General features: G+C 39.8%; 1 protein-coding gene across 1 annotated transcript in view; it reads right to left on the bottom strand.

Moving 5' to 3' along the window:
* Window positions 1–12,937, bottom strand: part of pitpnm3 (PITPNM family member 3) — a 69,142-nt gene that overhangs the window by 24,407 nt on the left and 31,798 nt on the right. Inside the window, 3 exon segments of the mRNA XM_034112968.1 lie at window positions 7,427–7,608; window positions 7,610–7,648; window positions 7,771–7,841. Of these exon segments, the coding sequence (XP_033968859.1) occupies window positions 7,427–7,608; window positions 7,610–7,648; window positions 7,771–7,841 (292 nt within the window).

Genomic DNA, 12,937 nt, shown 5'->3' with positions numbered 1-12,937 from the left:
AGACTCCATGTCATCTGTATCCTCAGGGCACTGTCTGTTGGCAACCCATAATCCAACCCTGCCAGACTGTTCCCCTGTTCTACAAGCATAATGTTTTTTTGTACTGTCTGTATCTATATGTCGGCATATATCTGTTGCTCTCTGTTGCTTTGTTTCTGTGTTACTACGTATATATATGTTGTGTCCCAGCTTAGCTCAAATCTATGTAACATGATATAGTGAAAAATGTATATAATCAAGGTGTACAAACATTGATTATACTTAAACTAACTCCACATGTTACTGTGATAATTCAACCTTAATTGCAAGAAGAATTACATCTTATAAATAGATAGAATTGTTTACATGGGGTCTGCCTATGTTTTATGGCCTTAATCACATTATAATTATTACACTTCAATTAACATATTATAAACTGAATAGAGGCAGGGAAAAGATGCTAAACAAAACAGCACTCAAACTGCAACCTGTGTGAGGACTCTAAGGTCTGAACACAGCTATCAAGGGCAGTTTTTTAAGGCAGACTACATTTTGAGCCGCTTTCATGCAGATTTGAAAGAAAACAGCGGAAAGAAACCTTTCTAATGTATAACGTGTGACTGAAATAGCACTGCACACAGTTATTTGCATAACAAAGGTGTCACTGCCTCTACGGGAAGTGTGGTTTGAAATATTCAGCTCAGGAAATTCAAGCACAGCGTCATTTTGCTCCAGGTGGAAGACTTTCTCTCCAATAAAGTACCATCAGATCTCCTTAAACTTTAAACCATTTGTTTATCAGGTGCCTGTTTATTAAACTTAAGGAAGTTAAATGGAAATCCCAACATCCCAGCCGAGTGCCACTAAGAGTGTAGTCCATGCTTTGTAGTCGCAGAGCCTTGATCTTATTAGAGTTGTGTTAACAACTGCTGCTCACACTTGCTCCCAATACACCTAAATTAATATTCAAATCACATTTCTACCTCTGAGCAGGTTCACATGACACAGGATGGGAACAGAAGTTTACCACCTGCTGCACTGCTCAACAAATGTGAGGTGAGAAACTCATTATTTCTGTTGCATAATAACTTGATTATGCAAGCACTTGTTAGTTTGTTACGAAAGAGCACACAACAGAGGGCACATAAACAATGTTTGTGTGTCACAGAAATGAATGTGTGTCGGTTTGTGTGCAAGGCAGTTTAGTGGTGTAACATCCTCTCGACTACAGATTACTTTGTGTTTAGAATCGATGGTCCTTAATTAATTTAAGGCAAACAATTACGTCTTTGTCTATACAAACAGATGCTTTGAAAAAAATACTGTTCGATCAAACAACCCAAATCCCTTCTTCATTTACTGGCTTTAATTAATCTCAATAATGCCAACACTAGTTTCCACTAAAATGATGGTGATCCATAAACTGGGTATCTGCTTTCTGGAACAGATGGTGCTGTATAGTTAGGATTTTATAGTATTTGATCAAGAAAAAACTAATTTGTTTGTCACACCACAGAAAAAAAACCACACAGTTTTAATGATCTTTAAAGAAAATGTTTCAAAATGTTCAAACAATAGGAAAATAATTCTCTACCCTGCAACACTGGAGGTGTGTATGTGTAATGGGTAAAAATCATTTAATTTCCAATCTCTGCTAGAATTTTACCAAATGTGTACAGTGAAATGAGCTATTTCACTGTGGTTCTTCTGCTCCAAACCAGTATACACTTTCACAGCTCCAACCTGATCGACTGTAGACAAGTAACCACAGAGCCTATGATGACATCTGAAGGTAGTGATCCCAGCACGCTCTGCGTGCAAACAAGTGTTACTTGACTTCTGATGGAATCTGGACACTATATATTAGCTTCTACAAACAGTAATGTTCCTGCGGTAATTTCAAAAGCAGTAACAGCTGGCATACCCAACTGTTAGATGTACAGAACTTTGCCTCAAGGTTTCATGGTAATGTGATGATGAAGTGATCCATTAACAACAGTGGGAAGAAGATAAGGCTGACTGAGTCGGTTATAACTCCAATCAGCCTCATCTCGCGCAGCATAACCTTGAGATAGACTCTATTATGCTGCCCCGCTATTCTCTTGGCTTTCGCCATATAATGTCAAACTGTTAAATCTGAAGTCAGATTCCTGCTTAATTGCGCTTCCAATATTTTAATGGCTGGCTTAGCACTGCACTGAGTCTTCTTAATTAGGGATAGGTCCAAGAAATAGTAGCGAAACATCCCCTGCTGCCGAAGGCCACATCAATGAGTCTCTATCTCCCTAACCTGAGGTCACTAATGGTGCTCACGGACAAGTGCACGTTCTCCATCCATCTGGTTTCCTTAGTCGAAAAATATCTTGCAAAATGATGCCAAATGTAATGAGAGATGAATCCATTTAATTTCTCTCTCCTATTGCTAACATGAAGTTTTCAATAGATTTGTTTATTTGTTTATGTTAAACTGTGACCAAGGCGGTGTGTTGGCTTTGACAGGAAATCAATTTGGGAGACTTTTTACTGTCACTGTTAATTGGACAGGGTTGGATTTTTTTGTGTGTGGGATGTATTTGTGCGAGCGTATTTATGGACAGCACCCGTCTGTTGTCTTGACACCCAGCTACTTGCCAGCAGCGCTAGGTTAGTTCATTAGCAGGCAGAGCTAATAATGAGCGCTTGGAGCCACTTTGAGCACAGCAGGCCTTCCACCAACACAGCAACAAGGACGACACAAGCTTAAAAAAATGTTCATTCTCTATGGGGACATCCTACAGTAAATAAGGAATTATAAAGCACTGTGACAGAAGTCTCCTGTTTGTGTGAAAGTTTGTTTTTGAGGCGCTAAGAGGTTTTGCCACCTCGACTCTGCGGTGCGATTTTCTGCCAAGCTGTTACCCAGAATTTGAGTAAATTACCCACACAGCAGTGATTCCTTCCCGTGGGCCAGCCATTCCATTGTTTATGTTGGCAAGCAAATAAATGAACCTCCGAACACCCACAAGTCTGACACTGTCATTAGAGCAAACACTGCTGCCCGTTCAAATTGAAGGTGAATAAGTGTTTTTTTGCTGCTGTGTGGGTTGTATGAATGCCTACTGACTGCACATATTGTCATTTGTCAAGTTTTAAGGACCTGGAGCCATCTAGGCATACGTACCTTTTGTTTAATTTCACTGAAGAGAGCTAAAACAAATATTAACTTCTCATTGTTTTCAGAGATTTTTAACATGAGCTGAGTGTTTGGTTCCCCATACTAGATCTCACTTGGTGAATATATTAGAGCTAGTGTATATTATGTAACTGCAGTTATACAGCAGATATGTAAAAAGACATTGCAGTACAGAAATTCCAAAATATAGGTTTGAGGTCATTTAAATAACATTGTAACCATAACATAGAATACAATGACTTTCTGACAGTATTTTGTTATTAGATATTTTTTTTTAAGCAATCAAATAATAATATATGTATCCACCTCAAAGATCTAGTCAGGCTATAACAGAACAATTACATTATGAGAGAATGTACAAACGGAGAGACCACAATTCTGTTGATAAAATTAGGTACCGTTTAAAGCAAATAATTTTACAGAACAGTCTCGAAAGGGACCCCTTTTTGAGGGAGATCTCAAAGAATCTGTGCAGCAACAAGGAGCATGCTAGTAAAACATATTCCTCCTTAATAACATAAACAATAATCGGATGTTTATACCATTGCTTTTTACATACCATTGTTTTCCGCTCTACATGCAAATGATTGGGTTGCAAGGGTTGAACCAGATTGATATGACTCTGGTTCCTGGGCGACAGTGCTGTGTGTCCTCTGATCAACACTGATGATGTAAAAAAAAAGTTGTGCTCACGAGATACTAACCCGTTATCCCGACTTTTATTTTTTTCTCTCTCTCTTTTTTTCTTCTTTTTCGATGTCCCTTTAGGGGCTCCATAAAAATAACCTTCTGTAGGAAAGAAAGTGTAAATATAACAATTCAAAACAACATAAATACTGTGGAATTATTACACATTGCGCAACCTGTTTCTGGTTATTTCTTTATTTTTCCATTGAAATTGTATATTTAATTCTCCTTAATTGATCATTTTATGTATTTCCTAATTACACAGTTTTGTTCCTTTGCGAGATAGCATTTCGATATTACTTGGTCTCTTTTAAATGTAATGTGTGCACATGCAAGAGCAGGCTGCAATAATGCAGTAAGGCAGCAATGCTCCACTCCAGTGGGAAGTTGTTGTTTTTAATATTTCATCTCAGGGTGTGGTGAAAGCTAAGCAGGCGTCAAGCTGTCGAAAAGCTACAGAACTCAAATCTCTTTACACTTGTCCTTCCAGTCACTGCCTCGCTCCTGCTAATGTCAGTCACAAAACCAGACAAGCCTCGACTTGACTGCCAAACGCATTCTCCCAGCTACGGTGATTAGTGACAATTCAGACAATAACATCCTTAGCATATAATTGGAGAGCAGCGAAAACTAAGTGACGCTATCAAAGATAAAACTGGTGACCAGTGGGACATGTGGCATTAACTGTAAAATGAAATCATTAGTTACGCCTAAGCGACTCTCTGCACAGGCAGCAGACAGGACTAAAAAAAGAGCAAACGCATGAACACAGACACATTATAACCCTCTGCCTCTCAAATAAATCTTCCAGCAAGGAAAAGGACCTGTGAGTTTTAATGAAGATAATGCTGTATGACTTTTAATAAGGGGAGAATCATCTCCTGACTGCTGTTCATCACTGAGGAACGGCCATCCACAATTAACTACCACTCCTAAATTGATACCACATGTGAAACCTGATTATAAAAGAACAGTAGCTTAATAGAAAAAACAGATATGTGCATACATTCCTTGCAGATGCCTCAGGGAAACTGTATAAAGTCATGTAGCCATTCATGTTGCTGCCTTCACATTGGAGGGTTAACAATTCAAAACAACATCGCTTAAAAAGGTTAGGAGTAAAATAATCCACATAGCCACATGCTGGCAGGGGCTGAGAAATGTCATCAGCATACTAATTAATACTGCACTGTCTGTTAAGGGTTCTTTGGTCAATATATTTCCTCAATTAGCCTCTGAGCCAACAAGGCTATATTTGTTCTGGCAGGCATGCATTCGTACTGCTAAGATTCCTTAAATACCTCCTGTAACATTAAAGTTCTCAGCAGTCAGACCATAACTGCTCTATAGCAACTGTGTCCGTCTATCAAGCTAGTAAGAATGTCGGTTGAATACAAAAACACAACATAAAAACAAATTCAGGGAAGCGGTTGGAAGCGGTTGACCCAGGTTAACTAACATAATTATTATCAATTATGCTATTTTATACATCTTGAGAAGATCGGATCACGCTCTGATGTCAAAATAAACATTTTCACAGCAGACATTTTCAATATTTGGTATGAAAAGCCCAGGTTTTACAAATAAGACTAACTCTGTTACACAGTACAATTGCCCCATTAAGTCATGACAGCGAATCAACAGGCATAATACCAGGACCCCCAAAACTGAATCAGCTAAGTGGAATTACCCATTTCCACCTTATTAACATCTGTGCTGTTCTCCAACACACTACCTTCTTGTTGTGTTTTGGAAATGTTTTCAGATTTTCTTATTGTTGATATGATTATTATTTTATGTTCATGTGTTTTTTTCCTTGACCCTGAGAGGATTCTTTAAACTCCCTCAAAGAGCAACGCTTTTTCACCAAATCTCTCCTTGAAATTAAAAATGACTTGGCGTGTTTCTGGCTCATCTTCTGGGAGAAGTTCAAAAGGCATTAATACATCCATCTCTATAAACTTCGTACAACTTAACTCTAAGTCTAACTTTGTCACTACTTACAGGGTCTAGCAGCTGATAATGGCTGCTTATGTGACACTGAAATTCGCCATCTTTCTCCCTGTTACTTTAAAGTGTCAGAAAGGAAGCACTTCAGCAAACTCAACAGCTGAAGGTTAATTATGTGTCACTCATAGTCTATCCATGTGTTTGTGTTAATTCATTAAATGGAATGTGTTAGAAAAAATATCACTCGTCACCGGCTTGAGTTTCAATAATCAGGATACATGTATTTATTATCCTTGCAAGAATGGAAGTAGTCATCACATACAGAGCATATGATACAACTAGTTCCCCGAACAGTGTCCTTCAGATGCCTTATATACAAGACAGGGTGTTATTCAGTCACAAGATACATAGTTCAGATTAGCTAAGGCCTGCGTAAGCAATAAACATGACAGTCATATGCCTATCTCCCTAGGGGCTGTGTCATCATGTTTAATCGTTGGAACATAGCTATCGTATGTTCAACACAGTGTCTCATAAGCTTCTTCTAGGTAATCATACATCCGGTTACGTACACAGTTACAGTTAGGCCTTTGTTATCATGTGCTACTCTGATATTGAAAGAGTACATTCAGTATTTTCCCAACAGAATGGAAATAATTCCTCTGGCATTTTTCATGTTAAGATTCAGCAGTACCACCTACCCATATTTGCATGCAGCAATGGAAAAGTATGATTGATGCAATCAGCTTTGAGATCTGGCTCAGGGAAACAAATATACAGATGGGTGACAACTTAAAGGAAATAACCATTATCTATCTTATTCGTAGGTTGCGTTCCAATTGTCAGTTAACCCTAGGAATGTTTCTAACTGAGTGAAATAATGATAAGAGCTGTTTGAATTCTTGAGATGATAGGAAAGGAGCTTTGGAACTTCCTTTATAACCTCCTTTAGCTTAGTAAACACTGGACCTTTCTTTACGAAAGGAAAGGAGAAAATGCTGCCCCAAAAGTGTAAGTGCAGTCGGATTCTCTGAAGCCCGGTCGTCTATTCCTAATTCCTTTTGAAACTATTCCTTAACCCTGTGACGTTTCTCACAGAGGTCAAGGAATAGTGGTTAGGAAAAGAGGATAGGTGCGTTTTTTTGTGCAATTTGACCGCAACCCTAGTCCCATTATACCTGGTGAGAATTATGCACTACCAATTATTCCTTTACTAAATGTGTGTCGATGAGGGCAACAGGTGCTTCCTTTTCCTGAAACCTTTTGAGAAATAAATGATGTGAGAACACTACCTGTCACACTTTAAATGGGATAATGTGATCCTCCTTCTACCAAGGGATTGGGTTGGGGGGGCTAAGCTACAAATAAAGCGGAGAAAGTGTATTAAAGCAGCTTTAATGCTAGCTGTATAGATTACTGAAACCTTTAGAATTACACTAGAGGGATCTTCATGATTCTTTTAAAATACAATGTTAACAATTATGAAAAAGACAGATCTAGGAGTGCGAGTGTGTAGCAGCTTAAGGTAAACGAAAGCCTTTAAAACCACCATAAAATCGATTTTATCCATGTGAGACGCTTGTAAACGCAGGTGTGTGAGGGGCTAATGAGACCCCCTGTTAAGCTAAGAGCACTCACTTGGACACCAGGGAGAAGGCCTCGGCGCAGACAGCGGGACATGGCACCAGCTTTATCTTCACGTGTTCTGCGGCAGCCTGGAAATGTGCCCGTGTTACCTTCTCCAGCACGGAGGTCAGGGTGTCCACATCTCCAGACTTTGTGCTCGGGTCTCCACCTGCTGTGTCCAAAATGTTCCCCCCCATGCACCACTAGCAGCAGCACATGCGTCTTGCATTTTCTCTGCAAAAGGGTTCAGGTAGGGTTGGAAAAACGAAAAACATAGGAAGATAAAAGAAGGAGTGTTACATACAAGCAGAACTGTGGGTATTTGTATAGGTGTTTGGGCTTCATAATGATCCTACCTCTATATCCTCCAATCCATCAATGCTGCTCTGAGGGGCACAGCGAGGACCTCCCAGCTGGTAGAGACCCTCTGCATTAGATGAGAATCAGGAAATGGCAGGAAGGAAGGAAAGAGGGCAGAATAAAGAGAGAGAAAAGGGGAAAAGAAAGCGTCACTGCAGGAGCCACTTCAGCCAGATGTACCAGTATCAGAATCATAAATGGATATTGATCAGTGAATATGGTCAATATAACTAATGGCTCTTCATCTCTCTTCATTCCTACTCCAAACTGGGTGATGGGTCTATGTACCCTTAGGCTTAAATGGCATACAAATTTGATTCAGAAGTCAATACAGGGAGTAAACATGGTTGTTTCACTGCTGCGGCATCTATAGCCATCACATGTTATTGGGTTTTGGCTTCTCAGGCAGAAACAACAATGGACTTATTTTCTAAAGACTAAGGATGAGAAAGATATTGTTTCGACTAGAAGCATCTCTCGCTTCCTCTCTCTCTATGGTGCAGTATTTCATGGGTATCTGGCCAAACTGATTACCCTCTCCGGAAGCCCCTCCATGCTGTGTCATATTATTCCTGAGCTCTCCCCTGTCTCTCTTTCTATTTCTTTCTCCAGGCTCAAGTTGTTGTTTACTTGGCTTCCTCGTCTGGGGCCGACTGTCATGGGAGGATCTCACAGGCTCACATACTGTCATCTCCCTTCTACTCCGTTTCCTAGCCCACAGCTCTGCCTCCGTCAGCCTGCTCGTCTAGAACAGCTCAGCATGCACAAGGGACTTCAGCACACTGCACTATTTTGGTCACAAAGTAACAGAAAATCAATGGAAGCAGGTTTTCTTTCTTCTGAAAGAGCAAGTTAGGGCACACAAATTCCACCACCACATTCCAAATGTCGTGTAAAGTATTTAAGAGTGGAAACTGTGTTGTGGGTTTTCACAGTGAGCTGAAAAACTAGTTTGAAAAGAAAGTGGGGGTTGTTATATGTTTACTGTGATTTTGAAAAGCAAAGACACTGTTGGACAAGTTTTATATTGAGCAGCAACAATTATTAACAACAAGCTTAAGGTGTGAAAAATAACTATATCTCAGCTTTTGGGGACACCAAACTATTTTAGCGACATCCAGCGTAGTGAAGATTTCTGAAACTCTAAGGAGCATAATATTTAAGGATCATAAATCAGTAGTACCTTTCACTTTAAAGTAATCATGTTCATTAAGGGCTATACAAATATGTTCATATGTAATCACTGAATACACAAGAAACTATGAGAATTATATAATAAAGAAGACACTCTCTTAAACACTGCCAATTTGAAGATCCCTGAAGCTTACTAAAATTCACTAGAACATGTTCTGTCTGCCAATCTGTATCAAACAGCTGCATTCAGCAGATTGTAGGAAAGACAGTCAGAGGAAGTGGCAGAGCTTTGCTCACCTCATCATTTGTGTTAGTAGCACACATGGGCTGCTAGTGGATCCAACGATAGATAAGACATTTATCTGATATTGGAGGTATCCGACAAAATCTGTTGCCTAGGCTCAGTACAATAAACCAGCTTCCTGCAGTTTCAAGACCGATAAAAAAACTATTCTAACAATCCACAAGATCATTTTTTATTTTCATTTCATGTGCTTTCCCTAAGATGCTAATTCCTCACAGTCAATACGTGCTTCATGAAGCTTAGTGGTATTTAGCAGCTGTTTATCGGCCCCCATTCTCATCAAATAATTGACCTTACCTAGAGAGCACCCTTTGGAAAGGCAACAATGGCGCAGTTCAGCAGCCTCATGGCCATTTCCAGTGGCTCAAAGCCCAGAGAGGCACACACTCACTGCAGGTATACAAAGTGCATCTGTTATGTACTGCAGTCTAAAATATTTGTAAGCTTATCTATGAGAGAGAAAGAGAAAATTGGAGGGGTTGTGAAGATGAAAAGGCTCTGCAGGGAAGTAGGAGAGGATTACATTGATTTATTGATCCAAGTCTGTTAGTTTACTCTTGTATGTCATTCTGTCTGTGCAACTATGATACACAATGTAATCCCCCCATCAAACCAAGGGTTGTCTCTTTTTGCAGCATGCCACATTTTTATCATGTGTTTCCTCTCAGGTTTTTGACCACAGGCAAAAGTCTGCATTCATCATAGGGGAAGATGGAATATTTATCTTACCAAGGAATATAAACATGAATACATTCCCTGAAAGTTTCCTGCCTGCTGGAGTGTGAACTGACTCATTAGAGAGTGAATTATTGGTTTTCCTGGAAAGACACACAAAGAAACTGAAGTTTTGGCTCTTCTTTGAAAATCAGTTTTGCCTTTTAATTTTAGCTGAATTCTACAGAAAGCCTCTGATTAACATTTGTGGGAATTGATTATGAAAACCTTCTAGTACCGTACATAGTTGTGGAATGATTATCAATATAAACGATATGGCGTTAGACATATCATATTTCCTGTAATCAGAGGGCAACCAGCTCTTTACATTATGGCATGGAGTATCTTTATGGAAATGACCTGCTGTGATCATAAGTTGGAGCACCTCTTGACCTCTATGCCAATCATTTAATTTGCATGACTGTTATGCCCCACTCTTAGGCAACTCTAGGAAGCAACTTTCTCACCAACAGCTGTCCACCCAACCAAAAATAAATCACAGAAGAAACCTCTCAATGTCCAGATCATAAGCACTCATTTGACAAGTCTCTGAAAAACATCACTTCACTGAGCATGTCATTTGCACTCCAGTCAAGAACATAACAAAAGATACTAAGAGCACCCCGCACTGCAACCAAGACTCCTCTTGGTGTATTATCCTCATAACTTTATCAGCAACATAAAGTGCATTCTAGAAATACACAGTGTCCACGGATGTAAGGAATGGATGCAACCGATCTTCATGGATGGAAGAAAAGCAATCTATTTTTTGAAACAACAAATTGTGGAATTCTTTCCTTTTTTTGAGAAAGGTCCCCAGTCCCCGAGCACATGTTGATTGCATGGGTTACAGAACCATACGAGTTTCTATACTTAAGATATATATAAATAATTGACCTGGTAAGATGCTAGACATTTTAAAAAGAGAGGTGAAGAAGTCATGTATCACTTGATTGGAAAATGTGTCATGTTAAGTAGCACAAGGTTAGGGATCTCATTTGGAGGTGCGCTGCCTCCTGACTGGCTAAACATCCCCCTCTGACCCCTGGCACGGTGCAGGCATGCTAACACACTCAGCCATCTGCTCACTGCTGCTGGAATCAGGGTCTGTTGTGTTGCCCTACTGCGAAAAGACCCCAGGAGACGCCACCAGCTCCACTGCATGACAAACCTGCCGACACACACACATGCACACAGCACAACTCACTCATAGACATTTATACATTCAGTCAAACGCACACACAGTTTATCCCTAACAGATTACTGCAAGATTTCCTCCTACACACACACACTCAACAATCCTTATAAAACAGTTTGTATCTTACGAAAAGTAAATATTATTGTACGTTGTCCTATACATTTCCAGCAAGACGAGTGAGCAGGGCGCCAACGTAACCCCCTGCATCTTAAATAAGTAAATGTTGACTCGGACAGAGCTCTCCACGGAGGGGAACGTTTTTGTTTTACCATCTATCCATTCAGACTTCCTCCCCGAGACGCTCTTTAAACTACGCCCCCTTAGTTGTTTAAAGGCAGCTATGCAAGTCCTATATGAATATACAGTATGAAAATGAGTGCCTTACTTTTCGTGGATTTAAGTATTGTGAATGAGAACAGCTAGACACACACAAATACAGCCGGTGTAAGTTTGGCTCATTCAGTGCCTGTACCAAGGGGCATGCTGATCTTATATTCACCAAGCACCCTGGAATAAACATGTTGACAAATGTACCCTGAAATGTCATGTGAATAATTGATCAAACTGGTTGCCGCCCAACACACTTAAGCTGGAGGTAAAAAACTAAATGTGAGAAAAAGAAGACAGGAAGAGTAGTTAAATGATTACTGGGTTATTATCAGAGAAGTCAAATACGCCAAACGGTTTTTGAAGGATTTTGGAAAAGACAATTGTTAGCGAAGTAGTTTCTAATGATATAGCCCAAGGTCACATTTGTCTAAGAGTGGTTAATGGCTTTTGAAAAACACAAGTTACTATATCCTCAGACCTTTAATTCCTATAAGGAAAACTGCACAAATAAATTACACTGATTGGAAATAAGAGCAGAAGTAAATTATTATGTGAAGCACTAGATGAAGGAAAGTAATTAATGCACCACATAACAGAAAGAAGTAGCTTAATGGAAAGACACAGAAAGGGTTTAGGGGCAATTGACCTTTTTCTACCTCGCTACAATGACGTGTTGTAAGGCAATTCTGCAGCACATAAACACTTATGACCACAACGCTCAATCAACATTTCTAAAGGGTTCAAGGGAAGTGTTAACCATCAGCAGTACAAAGCTTTTTGCTGACATAGGTGGCTTTCTGCACGTGTGTGTACCCTTTCATTTCAAACGTCTCTTCCCCCCATCTCCCATCCCACTCCTCCAGAGCTCCAGGCAGCAACAGAGTTGTTAGGGTGTGATTATATGCTCTCAAAGTGGGAACACACAGCATTTCTTACTTTATATCTTGTCAGAACAACATACACACAGAAACGCAGACATGCACACACTTAATAGTCAGCACATAGAAACCGTCACACAGGAGAGAGTCTTTAACAGCCAAGGCTGGCATTGTAAACGTAAAAGATGAGGCAGATAGATACTCCTGACATCGAGTCACTTGTTATCATGTTCTCACCTCTCCCTCTTTATGTGTGCTGTCTCCTATTATAATTCTGCTACTTTTATCTTTGCAGCCGTTTTAAGTATTTTAGTTTTGTTTTCGAGAGACAGCCATGCAAGAGAAATCTAGGCGATTGTGCCTTTGTGAGGATCTTGTGCTACATGTGACCAAGGGAAGGTGATGTGCAGATTACAGATGAGTCTCTATTTAAATGTATGTTTTCTGTCCACTTCTCTCTCTGCATGTGTTTCTGAATAGAGCGACAGGGTGCATGAAGAAGAGAAAGCTGTGGCGCTCCACAGAGAATGGATAATACATGTCTCTCTGGGTCACTTTGTTTGAAACTACATTCTCACAATAGAGGATATTATGTATGGTCTGTG

Source organism: Trematomus bernacchii, unplaced genomic scaffold, assembly GCF_902827165.1.
Source record: "Trematomus bernacchii unplaced genomic scaffold, fTreBer1.1, whole genome shotgun sequence".
Classification (NCBI taxonomy): domain Eukaryota; kingdom Metazoa; phylum Chordata; class Actinopteri; order Perciformes; family Nototheniidae; genus Trematomus; species Trematomus bernacchii.
The sequence above is the reverse complement of the archived record's forward strand: the minus strand, read 5'-3'. Positions and strand labels throughout refer to the sequence as shown.